The sequence below is a fragment of the Gopherus flavomarginatus genome, chromosome 7 (assembly GCF_025201925.1).
Source record: "Gopherus flavomarginatus isolate rGopFla2 chromosome 7, rGopFla2.mat.asm, whole genome shotgun sequence".
Taxonomy (NCBI): domain Eukaryota; kingdom Metazoa; phylum Chordata; order Testudines; family Testudinidae; genus Gopherus; species Gopherus flavomarginatus.
The window spans coordinates 110,476,606-110,504,300 of record NC_066623.1 but is presented as its reverse complement, the minus strand read 5'-3'; the positions used below and the strand labels follow the sequence as shown (position 1 = coordinate 110,504,300).

Genomic DNA, 27,695 nt, shown 5'->3' with positions numbered 1-27,695 from the left:
GCAAGGTAAGTCGAATTAAGATACATTGACTTCAGCTACACTATTCTCGTAGCTGAAGTTGCGTATCTTAGGTCGATCCCCCCACCTCCCAAGTGTAGACCAGGCCTTAGTGTAAATCTACATAGCAAGAACAAACCTGTGGCTGTGAGTCTCAGAGTCCAGGTCAACTGCTTTGCTTCTGAGAACTCTAGAGATGGCCACATCCTTGTGTAGACAAGGCTCCAGTGGAAATCTTAAGTAGACAAAGTGTCAGGATCAAACCGGGGGACTAATGAACAGACTGGGGGGCGGGGGGAAGGGGGAGAGAGTAAGTGAAATAACCATCCTTTCCAAATGGGTAAAACCCAACGATCGAAAGCACATAATTAAATCTCTTTTATATCCCTTCTACATACACACACACAAACACACACACACAATTTGTTATTCCACTCCTGCCTTTTTTTTAAACTAAAATACCAGGATGACAATTGCAAGGAAAATTCCTGCTCACCCATACTGAAATGTGTAGTCCTTGGGTGACGTCATGTCCCCACTGAAGCCAATGATGAGATTCCCATAGACTTCAACAGGGCCAGGATTTCAGCCATTGCGCAATAGTTGGGAGGGGAGAGAGAAGGAAACATCTATGTACCTTTTCTTTCAGTGGATACTGCACGACGGTTATTAAACAGAAGTAATTCCACATCATAAATACAACACCTCAAACAATCCAAAGTTAGGCTAAGGTTTGGGGGTTTTTTGAAAAAAAAAAAAGTCTCATTCCTTATAATAGTTCTTTAGTGGGAGGCATTTTTCAGCGTTTTAAAAAGGTAAAGTCAAAAGCTCTTGGACAACAAGAAGGCATTGTCCTAGCTTCCACACCAACAAGTTGCATATACGTCATTAAAATAGTTTGGAGAGATGCTGCAGAACTGTTAGAGATTTTGGTAGTTTCCAAGCGCCACATGCAAATGAAAGGGACATGTAGCTTCCATTGATAGTGAAAGAGGGAGTTGCTGCCTGTTTCTGAGCCATGATTATTCTGTTTCAAGAGACCATCATCAAATCACTCGATATTGAAGAGGCGTCAGCAATGTTCCCTCCCCCCATCCAGTATTACGTCCATGAACAATATGTACAATAAAATGACTTTCGTCTCCGTCCGATCAAGTACCTAAATGTTGAATGTCCACTTGATTTGGTCTTGTTCTCCATCAACTCGCTATCCTTTTAGTTCAGGGATTGTGACCTTTAGAAATATTCTTTCTGGAGATGTAGAGTTGGGAAAATACAGTGTAATTCCAAGACCCAGAGACTTAAAGTTTACTTTTCCCCTCTGTGTTTTAGGAGGGATCTGTAAGGTTGTCATCGCTGGGCATTGCCTTCTACAGGAAGAATGGAGTGATGAAGACTCCTCGTATGCTTTGAATCTAATGTTTCCTGTTCTTCTGTGAAGCTGTCTGGGCTCCCTGCTCCATCTAAAGAGCTTCCACAGCTAGAATTTGGAGACAACATGTCCTGCAGGAGATCCTCTTGGACTATCCCAGTGTCTTTGTTCACTTTGCCCCTTTGGTTTCCTTCTTCTTCCTGGTCATTAAGCAGTTTGGCCAGGAAGTTGATGTATTTCATAGCCAGACGTAAAATTTCATTCTTGCTCAGTTTTTTATCAGGTGGGTGGGTCGGAATGAGTTTACGAAGCTCTGCGAATGCACCGTTGACATTCTGTTGTCTCCACCTTTCCCGGCTATTGGTAAAAATACGGCGGACCACTTTTGTATGAGGACCTGAAATTACAATAGTGCATGATTAGGGGAGCCGTTAAACAGATTATTTATCATTTCACTTAATGGTCAAAATTTCCCAGTGTGACTGACTAACTTTAGGCACCTACTTCCCTAGGTAGGCATCTCAACAGAAGTGGTCTGTTTTTTTAGAATTGCCACAACTTCCGTTCAAGCCAATGGGAACTGAAAATTTTGATACAAACCCAAAGCTGGTAGGGAGCTTAAAGCTGTTACGTGTCCATATGTGAAATGAGTTGCTGGTACTCAGACCAATTCCTTGGGAACAGGTAGCCACATTACAAAACCAGCCTCCCTCCCCCACAAAAAGAAAACCCAATACCAAAACCAACCAAACAAAAATTAGTGCCTCTGTTGGAATTCTGAATGGAGACCAGGAACCAAATCATCCTGGAACTGCCCTACCAGTTTTAGAAGCTTTCTCATCAGGTCAGCATTGTGGAGCATTGGCAAAGCAGCTGGAGCACCTTACAATGACGCGGTCGCTGACCATGCTTTTCCTGTCCTGTAGATACCCTCAACCTGATTCTATTTTGATTTACTTTTGTAGGAGGGAAAACAACAATAACATACTGCTGTTAATTTAGCCTGGCCAGCAGCGACTCCATTTAAAATTGCTAGTTTTACCCAATGGCCAGTTTTAGAATGAGTGTGTTAACCTAAAACAGGTAACGTCCCAGAAGACCAGATAGAGAGCAACATTGACAGTGTGTTCTCCTTTCAATGTGTGAACATAACACCTACTGCCATTGGTGGGGGGTTGCATGCATGGAGGGGAAAGATTTATCAGTGGGTCCTGCCATGCATAAGATCCAGGCTGGAGTGCAGTCTCAGCATCCCATTTCCCTGGACCAGTGGAAGCATGTACAAGCAGGCATTCATTCCAACTATTGGACAGTGCAACTTCTACCCAAATAGTACCCACAGAGTGTATTATTATTATTACATATTTTGCTTTCCATAAATCATTATTGAAGGGGCCTAGCAGGAGACCTCATGAGCCTCTGGAAGGGTTGCCACGGCAAAAACCACTCTAAAGATGAGAGATGTGCCTGGAAAAGCACAGCACCAAGGACAAATGTATGTATAATATCTATGGGGGTGACACTGAATGACAGATCTCATGACCTTGTACAGACACATGACCACGTGCTAATCTCTTGAAATCCCTTGTCTGATTACTGCATCATGGCGGGAATAAGTCACTGACCAATATGCACCTGCCTGTGGTCAGTTGTTTAGACTGCCCCGTGTTCCATCATCACACAATGCTTGGGCCTACCAGTGTGATGCTTTGGCTCTAGCCATGTGCCCACAGCACTGTGGGTGTTTTGGTTGTTAACATGCACATGGACTCCTGGAGTGGGGAGTTCAGCTGTAGCAAATGGATAATAGATCATGTGCTCTGAAGCTCACTTACAATATTGTTGCAACATACTAGTAAAATGTGGCTGCCTCCTGATAAATCCACCCTCAAGATCAGAGAAGACAGAAATCCCAAATGCTAGGAAATGAAATGCTGGCTGGGGAAAAGAAAACACTGACACATGATGTGTTGCAAGAAAAATCCATTCCATGGGCTTTGCAACTGGAAACACTTCTAAGCAACCGCAGTCATCGCTGCGACAGATTCAAGCTACTGGCCCCTCCAAACCAAATCAGCCACGTATAAGCAAACAGACACATCTCAGTCACATTACCAGGAGCTGCATAGTTGAAATGCACAATAGTCCCTTTCTCCTCCCCACCGTTAAAAATAAATCCATCCAAAATAACAACAAGAACAATCACAGAAAATGGGAAGGACTGAGGTCCATCATTTCCCACCCCAGATTCCCTCCTCCCCTGCATACGCAGGAAATTGATCGTGTGGGATACGCCCACCTGATCCTAACAGATGCTCAATGCTCCAGAGGAAGGCGAAAAAGCCAAGGTATCTGCCAATGCGCCGTGGGGGGGAAATGTCCTTCCCGACCCAAATCTGGTGGTCAGTTCAACCCTGTGCATGAGAGCAAGAATCACCATCATTAAGTAAAAATTTAATTTTGCAACTTTCAGGTCCTTAGAGGGGATCTAGTTATCTGGGCACTTATTGGGCCTCCATCCCTGTAGCATCTAAGCACTTTCACAAGCATGAATGAATTTACCCTCCTGATTGCCCTGGGAGGTCAGAAGCACTCTCATCCCCATTGTACAGATGGAAAAGAGAAGCTCAGAGAGATCAAAGTGACCTGCCTAAGGTCACAATGGGAGTTGCTGGCAGAGCCAGGACTAAAACCCACATCTCCACAATCCCAGTCAAGTACCTAAGCCATGACACCATTCTTCCCCTCTCAAAGAGCACCCTAACTGAGCATTCAAATGCAGTTGTACCATCTTAATGACAGGGATTGGTTCTTACTCTGGATTTGTACAGCACCCTGAACACAGGTCCCCAATGCCAGGTGGGGCATCCAGGCAATACCATGACCCAAATAATAGCAATAGCAGGGCTATTTGCACTGCTAGCCTATCATTAAAGATCTCTCAGGGTATGTTTATGCTGCACATTAAGCCCGGGGTCTGACTCAGGTTTAAGCCCACGGCCCTTTTCCATCCACGTGCAAATCAGTCTGACTTGGAACAGCAAGCACTCAGGAGCTGGGTCCTACTAGGACCCAGCTGGGGGAGGTTGGGCCAGAGTCCGATTCCTGCTGGGACTCAGGTCCAAGCCTTGTCATTTTGCACTGTGGACACAGCTCAAGCTCCAGACCTTGCAGAATGCGTGTACTGGCAGCACAGCTGTGAGGCCGAGGTCCAGCAATTGCAAACCCAGGTTTACAATGCAGTGTGGACACTCAAGCATGAGCATGAGTGTGGAAACACCAAGTGCAGGTCCCATAGACCTAGATTTACAACGCAGTGTAGACATAACCTCAGCGTTCCTGTTACAAAGCCCAATTCCAAGACTCAAACAGACTCCTCTGAGCTTAAAAAAAATATCAAGAACATGGAAATCAGATTCTCATGCAGAGAGGATTTTGTTTAATATCACAAAATCTCTTTTGCTGCTTTTGAATTTGAGTGGGAAAATATTAGAGATCACTAGCCTAACAAAAAATTTAAAATAACCAAGAGTCCAATCTTGCATGCACAGAATACCCATTGAGGTCGCTGGTGCCCCTAAGGAAGTCATTCATAAATTTTTTTAAATGCTGTGATTATCTAAGATGACATCAGGCATAACGCAGACCATAGAATTTCACCCCGATTCCTGCGTTGACATCAGACACAATGCAGGTGTAGAATTTCATCTCCGGATTCCTGCACTGAACACAGTATCTATGGTTGAACTGAAGCATATCTTTTAGAAAAACAATCATCCTTTCTTGATTTAAAGATTTTAAGTGAGAGATAACACAGGATGCTTTGTGGATAGGTCGTGAAAAACGGAGGTGCGCTTCTAAATGAAATTTGTCCAGTAAGTAATTCGGAAGATTGAATAGGGCTTTCTCCATAATTTATTAAATATAACAAAAATTAAAAGGAGAAGCAGAAGACATTTTTCAAAATCCCAACAGAATTTTTTTTTGCAAACAGTTTTCAAAACTTTTTGTGAACTTTATGTATTTATTTGTTTTGCAGCTGGCTTGGAGAGCGGTCAAAACATTTTCACACTTCAACAAAACGTTTTCACGAAAAAGGATTTGATTGGAGTTACTTTTGGGGCTTCACAATTCTTCCTCTCTGAAGCAGTTCAGCTTGTGCAGTTCAGGGCTGAGCCCTGTGGCGGTGAACATGAAGGTTGGGAGAAAGCCAGGAAGCCAGGTGGCTTGTTACTCATGATCCAATAAGCTGAGAGGAGCAGGCACTGCAGGCGGGGAAGCCAGTGAAGAATCTGCCCAGCTGACATCAGGAGCTACTGAGACTCTGCTTGCAATATATATTGTTATCTTAGAACCTTCAGACATATTTCTAGGTCAGTGACTGGCCTGTCTGCTATCAGTTTCTTCTCAGTGCAGGTTTCAAACAGGCCAGATTAAGCCACTATTCTGGTTGGCAGAGGAAGCAACTGAAAGGCCTAAACTTGGCCACCATACTCTCATTTCTGTACCTCGCTTATGCGCTGTCCAGTCCCCTGCCCCTGTGAATGCCAATTCTCCACCTGCTCATTCTGGTTTGATCATAAATCAAACTGACTTGCAAAGCTTGAGAGCTGCCATTGACCCAAAAACTGAAATTTGCATACCTATATTGCCCCTATTTTAGGAGAAACAGTCCAGGCTTATTTTGCCATTCTATCTCCCAAAGACCGCTCCTAGTTTAACGTCTCTGTTTCTCCCCCCAAATGCCCCATGTTGCAAATCTTGTCAGATATGAAATACTCCTTGACAGACAAACCACAACCGTTCTGAAGACATTACACTTGCTTGTATCAGCTGCAGTCCATTGATGTTAGTGGAAGTTGCATGGTCATGTTTAGGGGCACAATTTTGCCCTATTTACTTGATTTGCTAAATATAAATTTGATCCAAAACCCCTTGGAATCTTTCCACTGACTTCAGTGGGCTTTGGATCAGGCCCTCTGGGCCTGCAAATGCTCACTCATGTAACTTTAAGGTTATTCACATGCATAAGTGTTTGCAAGCTCAGTGTCTCAGTCTGCTTTCTGAGATACACCCCCCAAAACTATCCTAGTTCAATGGCCTGATCCAGCAAATATTTAATCAACCAATTTGGGAGGCACAGGATCAGGCCCAATGATTATACCTAATACATTATCGAGTAAATACATATTCAGTTTTCTTTCAAATACATTTATACGTGTACTGCTCATCTAAACAGTTATTGAGTGTATTATATATAAGTAAAACTTCACATCTAAGCTAAAAACAAGTGAACTCAGTGGTAAGGTTAAAACTCTTGCTCAGACTCTTATGACATTGATACACACTTGTGTTTTTACTTGTCAGCCTTAATTATTATTTATATAATGGTAGAACCTAAAGGCCCCAACCAAGATACGGCCCCTATTCTGCTAGGTGCTGTGCAGAAACATGGCGAGAGACAGTCCCTGCCCCAACCAGCTTACAATATAAATGGACAAACAGACAGAGGATGGAGGGAAAGGGAATAACATCAGTGCAGTGAGCATGGAGTGATGTTCTGCAAGTATTATGTTAGCCTCATCATTTTCTTTTGAAATATGGAGGACTGGGGTTTTATTTGGATAGGTTAGCTGAAAAGAAAGACAAATGAAGGTAACTGAATTTCCAAGCTTTTGTGGATTTCAATGTTTTCTCATTTAAAATGTGTTTTCTTTTTATCCTTTCATCTCATTTATATAGACATCTGTCACTGTGGAGAGCTTTAGGCTTTGATTTAAAAACTAAGGCCCTTTGACTGGAAACATACACACATAGGAGTGTTTACTCACACAGCCATTCCCATTGAAACCCATAGGACTGTGCAGGGGCAGGTAGTGACATAATATCCTAGGCTTTTTAATTCCTTCCCTACTTTGAAAGATTTTTAAAAATACATTATAAACTCTGGGTCATCAGTCTGGAAGCAGAACTGGTCAATTTCAAAGGAGAATTCTGCTTGAGAGCTTCTGGCACAAGGCAAGCCTCTATGTATGGTGACTCTCTGAGGTGTCTTTGCAATTACTGCACCTCGGAAGAATGGCCCCAGTTCAGCAAAGCACTCAAGCATGTATACAAGTCTCTCTCACTACAATGGGACTTAGGCCTGGTCTCCACTTAAAACTTATACTGGCATAGCTATGTCAGTCAGGGGGTGAAAAACCCACATTCCCTAGACAATGTAGCTATGCTGATAAAACCCCCCGTGTGCATGCAGCTATGCTGACAGAGGACCACTTCAGTCAACATAGCTAATGCTGTTCAGGGAAGTGGCGTTCCTGCACTGGCAGAAAAACCCCTTCTGTCTTGTACACTTTATCTACACTAGGGGGCTAGGCCAGCATGGGCTCTGTAGACATAACCTTAAACAAGAGCTAAGTGGTTTGCAGAACAGGAATGGAATTAAACACCTGCTAGAGTGCATTGCTGAACTGGGGCAATATTATTAAGTCCTTCATCATAGACTGGTTACCAGATGGAGCAGGAAATATTGGCTCCATTATGCAGGAGTCAAGACCAGGGCAGGAGCATGCTATCAGACAGTAGGAGTGATGTCATCCTCTCCCTCATCCCTTTAGTGCTTTGTATTTTATCCCAACATATGTTGGTCTAAGCAACTTTCCCATGGGAGGGATGGGATAGAATAGGATAGCTCAGTGGTTTGAGCATTAGCCTGCTAAACCCAGGGTTATGAGCCCAATCCTTGGGAAGACCATTTAGGGATCTAGGACATTAATCTGTCAGAGGGTTGGACTAGATAGATGACCTCCTGAGGTCCCTTCCAACCTTGATATTCTATGTCACCAACATTAAGCACCATCTACACCCCTTTGCACTGGATATACACCATCAGGGGCAGAATAAAAGATTCTCACCATCACTGATCTCCACTTCATAAGGAGATGGTCTTCTTTTCATTCTGTTGTTGTTGTACATTGAGAAGCTGTCTGGCTCTCCAAAAAACCCACTGCAAACAAGGTACAAAGAAAAAGTCAGAAAAAAATGAGGAAAACACATAGATACACTTCATGAAGAGTTCTCCCATGTCGTCAGGGTTCTTCGAGATGGACTCTGCACATTTCCACTCATGGAAAGCACCATGGGCATCTGTGCAGCAGCCACTTGAAGACGAACTATTAGATATTATAGGCCAGATCTTCAGCTGGTGTAAATCAGCATAGCTCCACTGACATCAAAGGGACTTTCAAATCTATCGAGCTATGCCAGTTGATACCAGTTGAGGATCTATGTATGCATTTGTGTGTACAGATATATATACACATACACATATTATACATATACATATTATACATACACTTACATATGCAGCATAACAGACATTTGTCTTAAGTGACCAGGATAAAAATCTGTAGGGCTTCCAATCAACGTGATAGAATTCTAATACACTTATGTGCACTTTCTGGCATGTCTTTTAAGACAGGAGGCTACCTGATCTCTGGAACAGATTTCTCTAGATGATATATAACACACATATGCTAAACTACTATTAATTTGTATTAAATGAGAGAAAATGGAATTGAATTGCATTATATAACTGCAATGTAGGGTGTATGTATATTCATTTACACGCACTACATACAATGCATATTCTGAAGCAATCTCTTCCCACTGTCATGATTATTTGTAGGGTCACACACATCTCGCTGGCTGCAAAGAGCTGAGAGATTTCTTCAAGGAACCAAAACAATTGCCCATTAGATAAATATAGCACTGGCTACATTTACACCTTTGCATTTAAAATATTACATTTTAATATGATTTTAACATATGCAGTATATATATAAAAATTACCCTTGTTCCAACGGCTACAACAGATGTTTTGCTTTGCAAAATTACATACATACAAACTCTCCCACAATTATCCACACACAAATATTGCATGCCCGGATAGAGAAAGGTTCCTTTGCCAGACAACCTCCTGTCCTTATGAACTTCGGGTTTTATGATAGATAGATAGATAGATAGATAGCCACGTGCAGGACAGGAAGACAGAGAGCGGTCGGAGAGACAGAAGAAGAGAAACAATCCTGCAGGTTTCCGAAGAAACGGTACTAAAGACTTCATCTCAGGCTAGGAGAGGGCGCGGATGCTGCTGTAGGACACTAGTGGGGAGCCAGCGGGAGCGAGGGGCAGACAAACAGACAGACAGACAGGACGGACAGACGGACGGACGGGGAGATCGGGCAGGGCACGGACCTGTTGATGGCGGCCAGCGGCTGGCCGATGTTGTAGAGCATGGCTCTGCCGGCCGCCGGCAGGGGAAGCGCCGGAGGGCTCAGCTGCACCATGCGGGCGTCGCAGGCGGCCTCGGCCGGGGCTCTGCACGGCTCGGCGCCCGGCGCTCTCTGCATCGCCTCGCCGGGCGCCTCGCGGCCTTTTATGTCCCTGCGCACCAGCTCGATCACCGGCACGGCGGCGGCGGGGGGCCCGGGGGAGGGCCGGCCCGTCTCCTTGGAAACCCCATTGAGCAGCAGCTGGGGCTCTCCTGGGACCTCCATCCCCCCGCGGCTGCTCTCCGGCTCGCTCGTGCCTTCCGCTCCCGGATCGTGCTGCTGGGGGGGCCGGGCATCCCGCGGGTCACTGGGGGGCAGCTCCGCCGGCAGCCGCTCCATCGTCCTGGGGGAGAGAGGAGAGGAGGTGAGGGGGTGGAGGGAGCCCAGGGCACCCCTGCGAGGCGGACAGACCGCCCAGCCGAGCGGGGGGAGAAAGAAAGAAAGAAAGACGCTTGGGAGAGGGATGGAAAGAAAGAAAGAAGAAAAGTGGGAGGGAAAAAGAAAGAAAGAAAGAAAGAAAGAAAGAAAGAAAGAAAGAAAGAAAGAAAGAAAGAAAGAAAGAAAAGGGATAAAAAGAGGAGGTGAAGGAAAAAAGGAACAGAAAAGAGGTGACCGTGACAGATGTTGCCAGTTTGACAGCAGCGTCCAGGCAAACACACCTGGGCCGCGAAGGAGCCCATTGTTCCGGCCTGGGAGCCAGGCTCCTGCCGCAATGATTTCGTAGCAGGAGAATTAGCCGAACGATTCTTTGGCTCAGAAGAGCAGCGCGCTTAGCTCTTTGTACCGAAGCGCTCGGGCAGCTTCTCCGCTAATGCAGGACGAGAAATGAAATCCTGGCCCCATTCAAGTCAATGGCAAAAGGCCCCTGGACCTCCGTGGGGCCAGGATTTCACCCAGTCCTTAAACAGATGAGGGTTCACTGGAGCCAGGGGCGGCCAAGAGATGGGCTGGGTGCAATCCCTCAAAGCCCACGGATCACTTTTCCTTCCACCGGTAGCCTTAGCGTAATATCTCTGTGCTGCCTGTTTAAGCCTCACATTTAATCTTTTCCTTGAGCCAACATTTGCTGTTGCACTGGCAGGTGACTCAGCCACCGCTGGAATCGGTTTATTTTCTATTAATTTTTTTGCTGTCCGGAGAGAGAGAATAAACTCCAGGGTCTGAAGACGCGGACGGGATGGTGTTTAAAGAACAGCACATTTTTATCGAAGGGTAAACCGAGAGCTTCGGGACCCATTAATCCAAGTATTCGTTCATTTCCCCTCCAGGAGCAGCAACAACAACAAAAATAGAACGAAATAAAACATTCTTTTTCGTTTGATTTCAGTTAATGCTGACGAAAGGACAGGGCTAAATAGGCGTTTGTTGGCGAGATTTCCAATGGAAACCCCGCTTTGCTGCTACCGCAGGTTACACTTTTGAACTCAACCAACCTTCGTGGAAACGATTGATTTGAAGATGAATGTATCGTGGTTACGAGCTCTAAAGAGCATGAAAGAACGTGTCTATTTCTAATTCCAGAACTGTTTAAAGGGGGATTCTATTTCTATCTGGACACATACACACACTGGATAGCAGTATTTACATATATGTGTGTATCCTACATTATATACACACGCATATATATATATATATTGCAATGGTTCAGTGTTAAAACAATCAAACGTACTACTATGTTTATAGCGAAGGATTATAATAGAATGCTATATATTTGTATATAAAATTATTGTGATGCAATATAATCGCCACAATGGCCCTGCATGTTATAGTGTATGTCTGTGTGTATGTATATATATATATACACACACATGCACTATAACATATATATATATATATATATATATATATATATATATATATGTTATAGTGCATGTTATAGTGTATGTGTGTGTGTATATATATATATATATATATATATATGCACACACATACACTATAACATGCAGGGCCATTGTGGCGATTATATTGCATCACAATAATTTTATATACAAATATATAGCATTCTATTATAATCCTTCGCTATAAACATAGTAGTACGTTTGATTGTTTTAACACTGAACCATTGCAATCTAATACACACACACATAATGTATGTATTTCTCAGCAAAGTCATTGTGATAATTATATTGTTATACAGGGAGATACAGCTGAAGCATGACATTCTACTCATGCAACAGAGTGATCACAATGGCTTTGCTGAGAAATATATACGGTGTCTGTATATTTTTATACACTCTCTCTCTCTATATATATAACTAACTTTAACTATATATATAACAATATGACTATATAACGCTATAACTCTTTCTTTCTATATATACAACTATAACTATATAACTATATATATAACTATCTATCTATATATAAATATTATAATCCCCCCTTATGCGTAAATTAAGCTTGCAATTTGGATATATAAAACCAGATATACATAAAATCTTGCATGAGGAGAATTTAATACTTAATCTATATACAATGATTGCAATGTTTTGCTGAGAAATATAAGAATTTCGTATTTCCGTATTAACGTAGTAGAATATTATACGATAGATAGATAGATAGATAGATAGATAGATAGATAGATAGATAGATAGATAGATAGATAGATAGATAGATAGGCAGGCTGTATGTGGATAGACAGACAGACAGACAGACTTCCCATTCATTTCAAACGACTAGCTTTGTCTATAACCAAGACGTGGAGTCTGATCAAATGTGACAGCAATGGGAAATAGTTATATTGCTCCAAAACAAATGTCTACTCAGGGCCTATTCTTGAGTAAAGAGAGCAGCATCGGGTTCATTTGATGTTTCCTATTTGGGGGACATATTACACCGTCGGTTTTTGTTTTAAGCAGAATGGCCCGTGGCTTTGGGCCGAAAGACCCCAATCCTGCACCTGTTCTACCTGATCGTATCCAAAATGTGTTAGGTATGTTTGAAGTCAAGTTGTTTAAAAAACAATCTATGGGCTCCTTCTCTATCCATTAGCCAAGGCAGGCAGGAGACAGGACCCATCAGCTGGGCAAGGAGGTGTTTAGTGGCTCGTCTGCCATCAGACAAACACATGGATGTATCGTTACACAAAACGCATTTAATGCTGATAAATTATTATTTCCTCCTAAAGTTTGGTTTGGTCATTTCAGGGCTGGGGTAAGTAAAGGGGGCCCAGTGCTTTGCCGAAAGCAGAAGTCTGATCTGATCCCAGACTCGGCCTTTCTAACCTTAATGTCCTTGGCTTCTGCGGGGTTCAGTTAACCAGGTCGTTTGTAGAGAAGACCTGAGAAAATCCCAGGGCTTTGGCCCTTTCCCAGCCACCTCTCCAGAAAGGGTCTGTGGGGATATGGCATCGTGTGGGCCATTAGGCACATCTGTCCTAGTGAAGCAGGAACCCCTCGAGTGGCCTGTTCCAACAAAAGATCTCTCCGGCCCAGGGCTGCCTTCTCCCCTCTCACCTCAAGGAGGTAAGGAGAAAGGAAACCCACATCGGAATAATGCAGCTAATTCCCGGGGGCGGGGGGAGATCTCTTGTCCCAGTTCCTTTAGATCAACTGCACATTAAAACCCTGGAGCCGACGTGATCGACATCAAGATAGCAAACGCTGATAGAAAGGTGTGTAGCTACGGGGGCCGGAAGCACACCCACCCTAGCCAATCCGGACTGGGGGACTGGGAGACTGGACCCGAATATCATCCCCCCTTGTGTGTCAATTGGGCTTGGAATTTGGATATCACATTAAAAAGTATTTAGTTTCGATGTATATAGGGATGTTTATCTTATTCATAGGTTATATAAACAGAAACACACCCTGTCTATGCACGCTACGTTTATTCTCTTTAATTAAATTATAATGATATACACACACACACACATATATATAAATTTATAATTATATATATAATTAAACACATTTATAAATATTTGTTTGTTTTAATTATATATAACAAATTTATAATACATGTAATATATATGTAAATATCTTGTTCTTCTTATTCATATATTTCTATTAATAAGGGGGTTTAACATGGATGCAAACCCCTTACTAACAGACATATGACGTGAAGATTTCTCTCTACATATATCCCATCACACACACGGGTCGAAATAAAACAAACGATGTATTTGTATTACCGGACTAGAGCCGAAAACAGGATGTTTGTCTTCAGCTGGCATTTCTCAAACCGATGCCTGCAGATTTGCAGACAGGCTATTAAAAGTGCAGGGCCTAGAAATTAAACCTAAAAGCCAGTCGGGGATGAATAGGCAGGTTGAAGCTTTTATATAGTACAGTCTGTTAGGATTTCTCATTGAAAGTCTGAGATGGAATCCAATCCTGAATATCGGTTATTTTCAGTCCCACCCACACAATAGAAAGATTTCCCTCCTGTCGATTCCTTTAGCATGAAATTAGTTATGAATCAGGACGATATTTTTTAAAAATCCGATCTTTGTGCCTGCTTAAGGGATGTAATCCTAAAGGCTACATGAACTCCCTGGGTCGAGAGCTCTGCCTAATGTCTGTCTAGTCCGCATCTCTCTCCATAAAGTTGAGAAGTGGAAATATTTCATTCTGGGATCTCTTTCAACGAGTTAAACCAGCGTACAATAAAACAAGAAAGAATCAGCAATTTTAAACACATCCTTCCTTTCCCTTCACAAATATACAAGGTGAAATAACAGCGAAACACACAGACAATCACCAACAAGCCATTAGCCAAAGAACCTTATTTTCTGATCATTTCACAGAGCATTTCCCGAGCCTGTTCAAATGCAATGGTAGAAAATAATAATCGTTTCATTTTCCGAAGGAAGATAAATAAATAACCCTTCCCAATCGATTTTCCTCTTTGCCTTCATAATATTTCACACTTTTCAAACATCAGCAGAGAACCGGATTGAATTTGTGTCTTTCGGATAGAATTTATTACTAGAAAAACATGAGGGTGGTGAATCCTATAATTTTAATGTCTTAATTTCCACTTCTCCTACGTAATTTGTGCTGGTCGTAACCCCTGTCCTAGATTCTTTGTTTAGAACTGTGGATCTGACGGGAAATTTGTGCCCATTAATCCAAGTATTCGTTCATGTCCCCTCCAGGAGCACCACCACCAACAAAAACAAAACGAAATAAAACATTATTTTGGAGTTGCTTCTTGCCAGCTAGATTCAAATAGGGCCTTTCCGACGAACTGGCTCCATAGCAAAACCAGATCCCGATGCAAAGGAACAAAACCGACCCTACCCAAACCTATACACCCATATCTATACTTCGCTTCTGCATCTGCCCCGAAGAAAGGGTTGTTAATCCTGCCTTCTCTCTGCAGCATCAAATGTCCGGCTGCTTTGGGATCAATTTGCTCAACGAAATTTCCCAAAAAGAAAAAAGATCCGTCCCTTCCCCCCTCGCCTCCACCCATTGAACAACTGAGAATTGTTTTTTAATTTTAGTTGCGCATTATTACATATTGCGCAACAACAGTGAAAATGCTCGCTTTGTCTCCAAAAGGAAGCCCTGCAAACAATGCGCAAAATACAACGCTGTCCCCTTTATATATACAGAGATCTATATACTCACCATTTGCTTTTCATTGGTAAAAGTGAGTGGAGCCATTTTGTGGCCTATTCATCGCTGCTATATTCCCCCCCCCCCCCCCTTCGGTAGTGCTGGGTGGCTTCACTGGAGCAGGATCTAATTCCACATCACGTCCAGTTTCCTATTTAGTATGGAGAACGGAACACTAGAGCAATGTGGCCAACAGAGATAACGCCCCAGCAATGGCCCGCCTGCCCTGATAAGCTTCTAAACCCATTATTTATGAAATGATTCATTATTATTTGGCAATTTTATCGAAGGAAAGCGGGAACTTCTTGCAGGGATATGCATAGGAATAACTTAGGACTGCCTGCCTTATAGCTTTTTCTGTGTGTATGCCCAGAGGCTCTTAAAAAGACACCGTAGAAAAAGAGTAATAAAAAATGCACCATGACTGCCCACATTTGAATAGCAATTCTTTATTTTAGTCTTCCTGGAGGTTATTATGCCCCTGCATTTTTTTGATTAAATATGGAACACCTATTCGGTTCTTAATTAAATTTAATGAGCCAAAATAAATTGCTGGAGATATTGAGTGGGGGAGGGCTGTCTGGGACAATAGGGTAAATAAAGCAAATTGACAGGGAACAATTAAGCAAGATTCCCCCCCCCCCAATATTTCTTCATTGCAAGCATAAATGGGGAAGGGGGCATCTCTAGTTTTAATTTAATCTGATTAAGTTTAGGAAGGGGTGGTAAAAGACTCTGCAATCTATGTGGGGCTAGGGGATTTAAAGTGGGGCGAGGAGTGTGTGAGAAATAAAAGGTAAATCCTGGGAAATAATCATCTTGAAACTGGGAAAACACAAAAGCATCTCGGATCGTGCTCGGTCAGTGTAGCTGGCCTGTGAAACGTGTGGTGGAAGGGACTGGGGGGAGAGAATCTGATTCTTTAAAACAATAAGCCATGGCTGGAAGAGAATGATCTGCCAAGATAGCAAGTTAGTGCCATTTACAAAATAGAAGATCGGGTGGAAAATGATTGCCGTTCTTTAAAGTTGGAGGGCAGCAGGAATTTCGGGGGTATTTTCCCCTATCCTTGAGAAATACATTGGCTTTTTAAATTCTAAACCATACAATATACGCTGTATCAAGGGGATTATCTGGGGATTGAGCAGGGGGTTGGACTAGATGATCTCCTGAGGTCCCATCCAACCCTGAGATTCTATGATTCTATGATTAACACAAGGTAAAGAATAAATCTGGATCAGTCATGTGGGGAAGGGTCCACACTAGCTTTTTACAAACGTGCTAACTACCTCGATTGAAATACCAACCTATTCACTTTCAGTATTAAAGTGTAGCCCACAGGCCTAGGTCCCACATATATGTGAATGAACCCTACTAATCAACTAATCACCGTTACAACTCCGAGCGTGACACATAAATAAACAAAACAAAAAACAACTAAGTAGATAACGAAACCAAATATATGATGCCACCCTGGTTTGCCCAGGATTAGATCGTGATTTGGTTGCACATGTGCTGTCTTTTACAATTGCGGAATGGCCAAGCAACCTTCAGGGGAATGACTGGGAAATAGAGTGTAGTGTTGGGGCACTAAACCCCCCACCTTGATTTATTTCCCCCACCCCCTTTGGAACAATGTGTTGGCCGCTTGTATCTCAGCGGTTTTCTGTTTGATCAGCAAAGACACGAGGCAGGGAATAGTTGATGGCTGCGCCGTAGAGGTCTCTGCGCTGGATCACCATAGTTAGAAGCTGCCTGGGTTTTTACCAGCTGTCATGTGAGGAAAAGACGCAGCCCACACACAGTTTTTCTCTCTTACCCACACACTCCTACCTGGCTACCTCCCGCTTCCCAGCCCTGAGCGGTTTGCCTGCAGGAGGGTTTGGCGTGGGAGCCTGGCTCTTTGCAAGAGATCCCATCACCCGTTTCCTAAAACGCAGCCAGCCTCGTCAGTCGTGGGAGGCAGAGAAGGCAAACGCGGTGCGTTGGGCATTTCAGAACAAAGGGTCCGAGGGCCACGCAAAGCCACCAGAATCCTGGTCCTTTCACCCCCCCCGCAGGCGAGGGACGAGGAAGAGAAAAGATCGGGTTTGGCCGGGGTTTCACAGGCGCCTTTGCGGCCAATTCTCCTTCCACCCAAAGGCTGGTGGCTCCAGGCGAGCCAGTTCTGAGCAGCAGAGACTCCCCAAAACACACAAACCAGAAAGCGGGGGGACGCCAGGCCGTGCAGGTTAGCGGAACCCGACAACGAACAGCGATTAATTCATTAGCATTACCGCCCCCCCAAAAGGCGGGGAAGGGAATGGGCGTGCGGGGGGATGTGATCCCCTCTAGGGGACCCAGGAACCCTGCCAGGAAGCAGGTTCCGCCCCCGAGCTTTTCACTTAGCCTCCTGAGACAGGGGTCTCCCGCTCCCGCTAGGCACGGCGCCCCCAGGCTCAACCACAAATCCTGCCCTCCTCCCCCATCCTCCGCTCTTGTCTCCGCCACTGGGCCCTTGAACCTAAGGCCCTTTGCTAGCGGTTTAGCAACGCACCCCCCGCCGCCAGGCGCTTGAGCAAAGCAGCTTGCAGGGTGGCACATCGTAAAACACACGTGGGGCTAAACCAAAGGCTGGTTATTTCCCACCGGCCACCCCTTCTCTGGCTAGATCCAGATCTCGCTCTCTCTCTCCCTGGCCAGGGGAAGGATGAGCAGAAATTATGTCTGGTCTCCCCTCCCCACTTCCCTTCATTGCCAACTCCAAGCTGTCCTTTGGGGGCTCCCTGCTTGCACTTGAGCTGCGGTCTCCTCGGAAGGGCCCCCCTCGCGTGGAAATGTTTTACCCACGTGTCCCCCCCACACACACACCTGTACCAACTGCTGAGAGGGGAAGGGAGAAGGGCCCTTGAGCTTTCCTCGTTTCAACTTTCCTGCAGCGGCTTTTCGAGGCCCCGGTGGGAGAGACGTCTCGGGGCTGGCTGGATTGATGGGTTTCCTGCCCTGTGTTTGATGTGGAGTGTGAATGGGGCGGGGTGGGGGGAGATATGGGGCAGTCACGACCAGCGGAGTCTTTGCTGTGCGTGTTTCCAGCTACATCCAGGAAGCACGATCAGTTTCAGCCCGGCTCCTCTCAGCAACAGGAAACGTTAAAGATAGAACAGACTGGGCTGGGGAGGGGAGATTAGGAAGTCAAGCCTTGTGTGTGCCTCCCGATCCATATAGCCATGGCCTCACTCGCGTCCATTGTACCTCATTTCTGTATCACACACTGTATAGATCAACAGGGGGATCCATCGCCTTACCCTACCTTCACCAGCCCCCTGCCGTGTGAATGGGATCTGCCTTGGAGAGGTTCATACCAACGCCCCTTTTACTTTAGTTATAATTGAGGTATTCTCTGCAGGGATGGACACCAACGGTGAAAGCAAGGTAGGCTAAAGGAAAAGAACCCACATTTAACAGACTGGGCCTGTATTCTCTACTCTGCCCCAGAGCCAAAGCCCCCTGAATGCACTGGGAGTGTTTCCCCTGACTTATAATTGCCCCCTAGAGACCAGGGCAATTATTTAACCTATCTTCCCCCCTTTCCCCTTTTCATACATCTTGTCTGTATAGAAAATAATCTAATTGGGGCAAGGACGGTCACTGTCTCTGTGTCTAGTTAATTTTAGGACACCACAGTGCTGATCTCAGGGGAGATGCCAAGTGACTATTGCAGCAGAGAGCAATATTAACACCTCCCACCTTGACCCAGTGTAGCATCAGAGTCTGAATGGATTAAACAGTTACTCACCTTTGTGTAACTGTTGTTCTTTGAGATGTGTTGTTCATGTCCATTCCAATCAGGTGTGCATGTGCTGCGTGCATGGCAGCTGGAAGATTTTGCCCCTAACAGTATCTGTACAGGCCGCCTAGGTGGCCCCTGGAGTTGTGCCCTCATGGCGCTCAATGTAGTGCCCTGGAAGCCTGACACCCCCCTTCAGTTCAGGTAGGAGGGTGGGTATCGGAATGGACATGAACAACACATTACAGAAGAGGTTAGGAGAAGATAAATAACCGTTTTTTCTTCAGGTGGTTGAAAATGACATGATCAGGTTCCTGTCTATCCTTATTCAGGGTTCTGTCAACCCCTGCTTCAAGATTGTCCTCTAGCAGCTGAGCTTTTGTTTTTAAAATTACCTTTCTAAAGATCTTAAAAAAAAAAAAGTCTTCAGAATGTTGACAGTCTAAACCAATGTAGTTGGCATCTTCTTGAGTTTCCAGTGGGAAATACTGAACAAAACAAAACAAAGCAGGTCAGAGGTATGAATGGCCTCATCAATGTTCATGAGATGTTAACTCTGAAATATAGTAATGACAGCTTTAGAACATTAAACCATTTTATTATTTGAGCAAACACATCCAGATAGCTAGTGGGCTTATACCTGATTACGAGAGGTTTGTACCTTCAAACATATTCCGAAGGGGCTTCAAAATATGTAGACAATGGGGGAAAAGGCCTAAGAAGAGCCAACAAATATTCTTGTTGATCATTAAAACAATCCACTTTGACAAGATACAACTGGTCATAACATGGACAGAAATATATAGGTTAAAGACCACTGGAGTCTAGATGATGCCATTAAATATTTTGCTTTAAGTAGCCAATATCTTACCAATATTTTTATTCTTCCATTAGCCCCACTTGGGAGTGTAATGGAAGACAAGATTGTAGCTTTATTATAACAAATTGCACAAAAAATAACCCTGCTAGCTCTAAAAAATACCAACCACAGGCAGCAGGGCCAAAGGTCATGAGATTGTCCTCTAGAGGTAAGTGCCTGAGGCAGAAGGCTACAGCTGAAAAGTGCATCTGATCTCTTGGTTGCACACAAGCAGAAATTGAGATAAAACTTATGAGGCCATCTATTCATTGCCCTAGGGCACAATGCAGGACTCATTACAGCATATTCTCAGTATTTTCTCCAGTTCTAATTATCACAGGGTCCCAGAACTTGGGCTCCAGCCAGAGCCCAGAAGTCTACACAGCAATGAAACAGCTCGAGCCAGCTGGCACAGGCCAGATGCAGCTGTCTAGTTGTTGTGTAGACACATCCCTCAGTGACAGCTTGATGTTAACAAGCAGACATACTAACCTGTTGAAAGCCTGCTCCCAGCTACTACCCCAATCCCCCCTTCCTCCCCACCAGCACTTAGGTTCCTCTTAGGAGGAAAGTTGGGCTCTGCTGAGAAAGGGACTGGTATTGCAGAGACAGGGCTGGCTCTAGCTATTTCGCCACCCCAAGCACAGTGGCAAGCAGCGGGGGGGTGCTCTGCCGCTTGCCGGTCCCACGGCTCTGGTGGATCTCCCACAGGCATGCCTGTGGATGCTCCACCTGAGCCGCGGGACCAGCGGACCCTCCACAGGCATACCTGCGGTAGGTCCACCGGAGCCGCTTGCTGCCCTCCTAGCAACTGGCAGAGTGCTCCCCCCCCGCGGCATGCCGTCCCAAGCACGTGCTTGGCACGCTGGGGCCTGGAGTTGGCCCTGTGCAGAGAAATCAGAATATCTGTAGTGGAGCAAATACTTGGAGAGTAATTGTGGGGAGGTGTCCAATTCCCTCATTCCAATCACCCTTTCAATTATTTATGCACAGTGGAACAGCTTCAAACAGGAGAAAACGGATATTCAGATGTGTGGATCTCTCTCAGTGGCTAGAGCATATTCCTGAGAGGTGGGACACTGCTGTCAAATCTTATCCCCCCCTTCTGCCAGAGGGGGTAATTTGAAGCTGGTTTGACACATCCCCGGTGAGTTACAAGGTGAACACCTCCTCCAGCTCTTTTGTGTAGAGCAAAACAGACACCCAACTCATTCCGGCAAAAAACTGTAGGCTCCTAAGATGTCCAGCTCCAGGGAGCTGGTTTCTGTTAACAGATCGCTAGCATTGATAGGTGCCTATCTCTGAGAGAGGGCAGGACTTTCCCACCCCCTTCGAATCAGCATCTCCCATTGGTTAGCCTAGGCAGCTACCCACCTAGCAAGCTGGATCTCATTCTTAGGCATTGAACTCAGCATCGAACTCGGCTTTGTTGATCATAGTATCGTTCTTGGATTTTCTAGGCGCCATGATGCTCAGTGTTGCAATGCCTAAGTCCCCTGTCTGGATCCCACCACTAGTACCTGGCTTCTGTTCTAAAGTATGAGCTAACAATAACTAGAATAAAAATTCTTAAGAATTGTAACAGAAGATATATTTACTGCCCTGGATTCCAGCTGGGCCAAGTAGAGAGCCAGACTTCCAGAGGGTTCACATCACATTCGGAGAGGAAGGAGTAAGATTATCTTCTTTATATACTGCAAAAACTTCCAGTGCAAGTGGTGTTGACAAAGCCTGCTCTCCACAACCCCTAGCCAACCCTTGTAGTGCTACTCTGTTCTGTAAAGTCTTTGAGGTCACAGTGGAAGCACAGTGGCAGGGATAAAGCTTGCTGCTTCTACTGTAGCGCCTTTTCACAACACTAAATCCCTGCTAAGAGTTCAGAGGTAAAGCAATTGCTTGCTTGGTGGTCTAAAGTGAAAGGAGTTCTAGGAAGCATTTTTTTTTGCTCCCTAATTTAGAAGTTGGGAAAGAAGGTAGGGGTTCTTAGCTCCTGAAGCAGGGTGAAATCTGGGTTGATCAACTGTCATACACAGCCTGTCATTGATCCATCTTGCATTAGAACATAAGAATGGTCGTACTTCGACAGACCAAAGGTCCATCGAGCCCCATATCCTGTCTACTGCCAGTGGCCAATGCCAGGTTCACCAGAGGGAGTGAACCTAACAGGTAATGAAAAAGTGATCTCTAGGGACACCATTCATTACCCATCCTGGCTAACAGCTATTAATGGACTTAACCTCCATTGAAAGAAGTTGTAACTAAATGCTGATTTAGCATAAATACAGTGGATTTATCAGCAAGACACTAGATGGCTCTAGTTCCATTAGGGAGGAGTTTATTTTCCCATTTATGACTTCAACTTCCCCTGAATTCAGTGGCACTGGACTTCAGCAGGAGCTAGATCAGGCACTTGGTTCCTATTGACTATGACAATTGATTGCTATTCTTGGAGTCCTGAGCAGAAGCTAGGCTCCAGGTCAGAATTAACAGAGCTCAGGAAGAATTGTTTTTACATGGCTGGAGAGCACCTGATAAAAAGTAGGTAGAGGGGTTACCATTAAAGTCAGTACATGAAATGCCATTTTCAGTTATATTTAAGATTGTAAATAACTTATTAAGTGAAGCCAGTGACAACAGACAAAATATTGAACCAAAAAAATCTAAAAGCTCATTACAGAAATGGACCAGTTAAAGAAAGAATGAATAATTTATTAGATTCATGAACTCAACAAATGTATATCTTATAGGATTACAAAAAAAAAAGGCTATTTCAGTAATGCACTCCAGAGTGTTGATGACAGGTTAATTTACATATTAACACAGAAGAACAAAGTAAACCAATTAGTTTGTCTGTCTTGAACTCAAGAGTTGTTAAAAAATTTGAAAACCAAGTGAAACAGCGTACTTGCAATTTTACTTAAGGTTAGTCACTCATTTAACAATTAACTGTGATTGCTATATTGTAAGTGTTTTAACAAAGGATTAAACACCACATCAAACGTAAATAAGCAACATATCAATAGTTCAGTTTTGTATCATACAGATTTGCTTGGTCTTTTATGATTAATGTGTACTTTCCAAATAAATAGACACTCATTCAGTAGAAAGAAAAAACACAAAAAAGGTATAAACATTTAGTGCTAATTTTACTGACCTTCTTGGGTTTTCATGATACATTTAATGTCTATTATATGTGCAATTGTGGCTCAATTTTAAATAATTTTATACTAATTGAAGTCAAGGTTATGCTTTTCCACATACAGTAACCCTGCCATATGCTTGGGTAGACTCTGAAGTCAGTCAGTGTGTTCATTCTATCTGAGTTTAAACTCCCACCTACACATTATACCCTATAGCTCAAAGTTGGCACAAATGTATAAAAATGTCAATGATGCTTTAAAAAAAATGCAATAATTGAAAAGTTAAGAAACAGGCATCATTAAAAATACATTGGAGCACAGCTTATGTCCAGACAATTCTAAATTGATTGACCTTTTGGATATTAAAGGTGTATCCAAACTGTAAACAAAAGTACATATGTACTTTAAAAATCTGACAGCCAAATCCTGGTCAGCTGAGCATCTAGTGGACCAGCACTGTATGACATACTCAGTTTTGTTAGTCCTTTGTTGCCAAGAAAGCTAAGTAACCTATAAAGGCAACGTAATCATTGGCTTCTTCTAATCTTGTCCAACCTTCAGAAGGCTTCAAATCCAAGAAATGCTGGTTGCCAGTCTTCCCCTCCCCTCCCCCCCAAAAAAAGGTTCAGAACAATTTTGGCAACTGTCTGAGGTGTTTTACATCGAGAAAGGTACCAACTGAACTCATGCTGTCTGCCTGATTTAATGTCTCAAGGGTGGGAGTTTGTAGATTTTCAGAGAAGATCCGAACATTTCCCAGGTTCTCTCTGTCAGGTTGCTGAGTGAACTCTACTTTCCCAGCTACAAGTTCGGTTTTTGGCTTTAAGTCCCTCAGAATCTGCTGTGAATTCTCATGTGGCTGATGTAGTATTTTTGGAGGACAGATCTCATTTGTAATATTTCTCAATACAGGACCATCGGATTTTGACAGAGAGTAACTTCCAGTTGACTCCTTGTAAGCTTTCAGGTTAATGGATAATCTTTCACAAACTCCTTCAGAAGATTCTTTCCAGAAGTTAAAGCCCTCCAACATGGGCTTAAAGTGACTCTCTAACACATCTTCACTCTTGCTAATATTAGAGATACTGCAGTTCTGAGTTTGCAGCTCCTCTTCATCTTCGCTATTGTCACTGCTCTGTAGGAGCCCATATCTTTTCATGTACTTCTTGGTTGCAAAGGACATATTGTTTGGTGAAATTAAGCTAAGACCCAACATGCTCTTGTCCATATTTGCATGTAAAAGGTTTTGGAAAGACGAATCTTCAGGGTTTTTTTCACTTGTGTGACTGAGAGAAAGCTGTGTCAGTTGACTTTCACTTAGATACTTGAGTGCTATTGCATTTGCCTCCATACTCAGATCAACTCCATTGGGAGTTAACCCACTCATGCCAACATTAACAAATGACATGTAGTTTAGTCCAGAGACCACTGCTTCAGGATTTATGCAGGCCAATACGCTAAAACACAAAGCACCGAAAATTAAGTTAAATTTAGCTTTATACTGTGTTCATGTCATTTCAGAATACCAACACCGTGAAGTTTATTTCCTCCCCTCCTAAACTCGCTGAAATATCTGGCTTCTAAGCAGGCTATTTGTTCATATAATTAACACATACACCCCTCACATAGTATGATTGTGCATCTTACCTAATGGGATCTACATTACAGAAAAAGATCCACTAGTGCAGTGTTTCCCAAATTTGGGACATCACTTGTGTAGGGAAAGCCCCTGGCGGGCCAGGCCAGTTTGTTTACCTGCCACATCCGCAGGTCCGGCCGATCACAGCTTCCACTGGCTGCAGTTTGCTGCTCCAGGCCAATGGGGGCTTCTGGAAGCGGCGTGGGCCAAGGAGTGTACTGGCTGTCTCTTCCAGCAGCTCCCATTGGCCTCGAGCAGTGAATCGCAGCCAGTGGGAGCCCTACACAAGCAGCGTCCCAAGTTTGGGAAACACTGCACTAGGGGATTGAGAATAATCATCCCTGATCCAATGCTGATCACAACTTCAGTAGTGTAACACAGTGATAGGAAGCCTCAGGCAAGCTTCAGGCCTTTGTACGTTAAGACCAACAGTTCAATATGCCACCTAAAAACTAATTAATAGTTAGTTGATCCCAACCCCGAGATGCAATGTGTCCTAGTGGTTAGAGCACTGGCCTAGGACTCTGAAGACCTCGGTTCTATTCCCAGCTTGGTCATTGACCTGCTGGGTGACCTTGGACAAGTTACAGCACTTCCGTGTCTCTGTTTCCCCACCTATAAAAATGGGAATCATATTGGACTCTTTCGTGATTGCTTTGAGATCTACTGGTGAAAAGCGCTAATGTGAGGGCTGACTATTGTTTATATACTGCAACGTAGCCCAATATTTTTATCCAGATGGAAGACAGCCTCTGTTGTAAACCAATAACTGGTTAAGGATTGCTTTTTTGTCTCTATGGCAAAATAATGCCAGGACATCTAGAGATTTTTTCCAATATACCCATTTCCAAAAGCCTGAAAAGAGAAGTTGAGAGACTTTTATTGTTACTGGGAAGGATATAGTTTTTCAAGAGCTCTTTCAGTACGTGAAGGAAGTTCACTCTTTCCTGTCCTTGCTCCATTAAACTCTTGTAATGTTTAATCCTAAAAATACACGGTCCAGACAGGCTCCAAGATACTGGTGTTCATTACTTCATCTATTACAGGCTATGTGCTTCAGATTAATAAATCCAGTTTCCCCAATATCAAAAATTGAAGGCATCCATGTACTCCAGTGGTACATGTAGAAAGACGGACTTGTGAGAAAAACAGACCACCAAAAAATAAGCAGGAGGGGCCTTGTTCTCAGCTTGTTCCCTACCGTGATGGAGACAATTGTGAAGATCTCAAAATCAGCCACAAAGATGACAGAAGGAGGGAGGTGTTTTGTTTTTTTTTTTAAAGAGGTATATCAAGAAAAGAGACCTCTAGTTTGTTTTATAGTTTCACACCTATTAGCATGTTAATGGAACATATTAACAGAATACAAGCTTGAGAGTGATGGTGGGGAAAGTTTGATACAGCCAGTAATACAGGCTGTCTTAAACGTTGGTAAAAGCACCTGCTGCAATGCAAGTTAGAACAATTCTCAATTTTTTTCCGATTGAGGAGAAGTTCTTGGGACAGACATCTCCCCCATGCCTGCCTGCTTGCCACTATACCTTCTTTGCAGCAGCCAGAACTCTTAGTTTACATGAATAAAGAAACATGGTCACATTAAGGATGCATAAAGATGAAAACAAAGCTTGCTTTAATGCAGCTGGGTTATCTCCTTGGTAACCTTTATCTTCCCACCCTCCATTTTTAAACTATGTCCTCTCCATGGATTCAGGCCTGTACCTCTTCTCATTGCCTCCAGTTTCCCACTGCTCTAAGCTCTCCATATTACTTTATTGACTGGGTCTGTCCTCATCTCATGTGTTTGCTGTCCCTCTAGTTTTAGTCTCATGCACAAGTTTGATGACAACTAAAACGTACACCAATGAAATACAAGACAAAGGAGCGCTTGAAACAGCCACACAGCATACAGAGATGCTTGAATTTTACTTTAAAAGTTTCGTTGGTTAAGAAAGCCTCTAGCAATCCTCAGAGTTTTGTACTGGGATATATCCAGCATCAAACACCACTCCTTAAAGGACAATGTGGTTTAACCTGTGATAGGAGGAACATTGTGGCTAGTTATGCACTGCCCAACCCAAGTTTGAGAACTACTACGTTTTCTTTTTTTAAAGAAAAATTAAGGGGCTAGCCTGTATCTAGTGCCTGTGTAAATATCTGGATGGAGTCCAGCTTTTCCTGCCATTCTCTTCTAACAGCTTTAGCAGTGCCTAGCATGAACTAGGCTGAAGAGGTCACACTAAGCTTGTGTTCCCTGTGCATGAGTATCAAAAACATGGTCCTGGAGGTAATGTTTTAGGCCTTTTCCGCATCACTACTTGCTCACTGGGACCTCTTGGTCCCTCTGTGTCTTTCTATCCGAAGAGAACGAACAATGAAGGCTAACACTTTACCTGGCATTCTCTACTTTGTGTGCATTTTTCTTCATTTTGTCAGGTGATTCAATTTGCACACCAAGGTTCCTTAATTGCTTAAGGGTTGCATTAATCACGCTCTCTTTATCCGTCAGGCCTGGGTCAGATACTGAACTCCTTTCCTTTGGGTCATTAATATTCCGACATATGGTACCATCATTGTCAACCATTGTTTGTTTTGTAGATGGAGGATCACTTTCTTCACAGGATGACTTTAAGAAGTGGTTGACTTGACCCTATAATCGGTGAAAAAGCATAAGCATGTGTGGACTAACTAGTCAAGGGCACAGAAACATGACAAAGGAGTTTACTACAGAATCCTGTTTTGTGTTATTTATGGCATATTTACTCCAAATCAAAACTACCATACAGCTAGATCTGAAAATAATGTGACTTGTTTGTCAGAATAAGTTAACTATTGGTATCACTAAATGTTGTGTATTAAGTGGTGTGCAAAAATAAGATACAACATTTATGCATAGAAGGGAGCGAAGGGCAGAATGAGTATTTAAATCTCCAAGAAAAGCAAGTCACAAGCTTGCCTCTCTTTTGCACTGCAGAAAACATGAAGAGGTGAGATGCATGTGACAACCATTCCCAGTTTCAGCAACATG

At 43.6% G+C, this 27,695-nt stretch overlaps 2 protein-coding genes across 5 annotated transcripts in view; both read right to left on the bottom strand.

Annotated features, from left to right (window-relative positions):
• Positions 1-747: 747 nt before the first annotated feature.
• On the bottom strand, positions 748-15,408 carry TAL1 (TAL bHLH transcription factor 1, erythroid differentiation factor). 3 transcript variants are annotated; one of them, XM_050961742.1, is made up of 4 exons: positions 15,279-15,408; positions 9,626-10,045; positions 8,284-8,375; positions 748-1,766 (listed from the first exon to the last, which is right to left on the bottom strand). In XM_050961742.1, exons 1-4 carry the CDS (start codon positions 15,290-15,292, stop codon positions 1,348-1,350), a joined length of 945 nt encoding a protein of 314 aa, XP_050817699.1. In that variant the 5' UTR covers positions 15,293-15,408; the 3' UTR covers positions 748-1,347. The 3 variants fall into 3 exon arrangements, with proteins under 3 accessions (XP_050817699.1, XP_050817700.1, XP_050817701.1); XM_050961743.1 differs by lacking the exon at positions 15,279-15,408 and adding an exon at positions 10,362-11,308; XM_050961744.1 differs by lacking the exon at positions 9,626-10,045 and having other exon boundaries at positions 15,279-15,403.
• Positions 15,409-22,579: 7,171 nt separating this feature from the next.
• The window catches only part of STIL (STIL centriolar assembly protein), a 30,474-nt gene continuing 25,358 nt past the window's right edge, over positions 22,580-27,695 (bottom strand). For both annotated transcript variants that reach the window (XM_050961697.1, XM_050961696.1), the window contains exons 16-17: positions 27,061-27,317; positions 22,580-24,488 (exon numbers count right to left, since the gene is read on the bottom strand). In XM_050961697.1, coding sequence (XP_050817654.1) covers positions 23,657-24,488; positions 27,061-27,317 — 1,089 coding nt within the window. In that variant the 3' untranslated portion in view covers positions 22,580-23,656. The remainder of the gene's footprint in view (positions 24,489-27,060; positions 27,318-27,695) is intronic.

What these genes read in the sequence shown, in the direction of transcription:
- TAL1 (XM_050961742.1), bottom strand. An exon ending in CCGCTGGCCGCCATCAACAG is followed by an intron (nt 8,376 to 9,625) that starts GTCCGTGCCCTG and finishes CCTTGTTTGCAG; the next exon opens with TGGGTTTTTTGGAGAGCCAG. An exon ending in TGAAGTGGAGATCAGTGATG is followed by an intron (nt 1,767 to 8,283) that starts GTGAGAATCTTT and finishes TTGTAATTTCAG; the next exon opens with GTCCTCATACAAAAGTGGTC.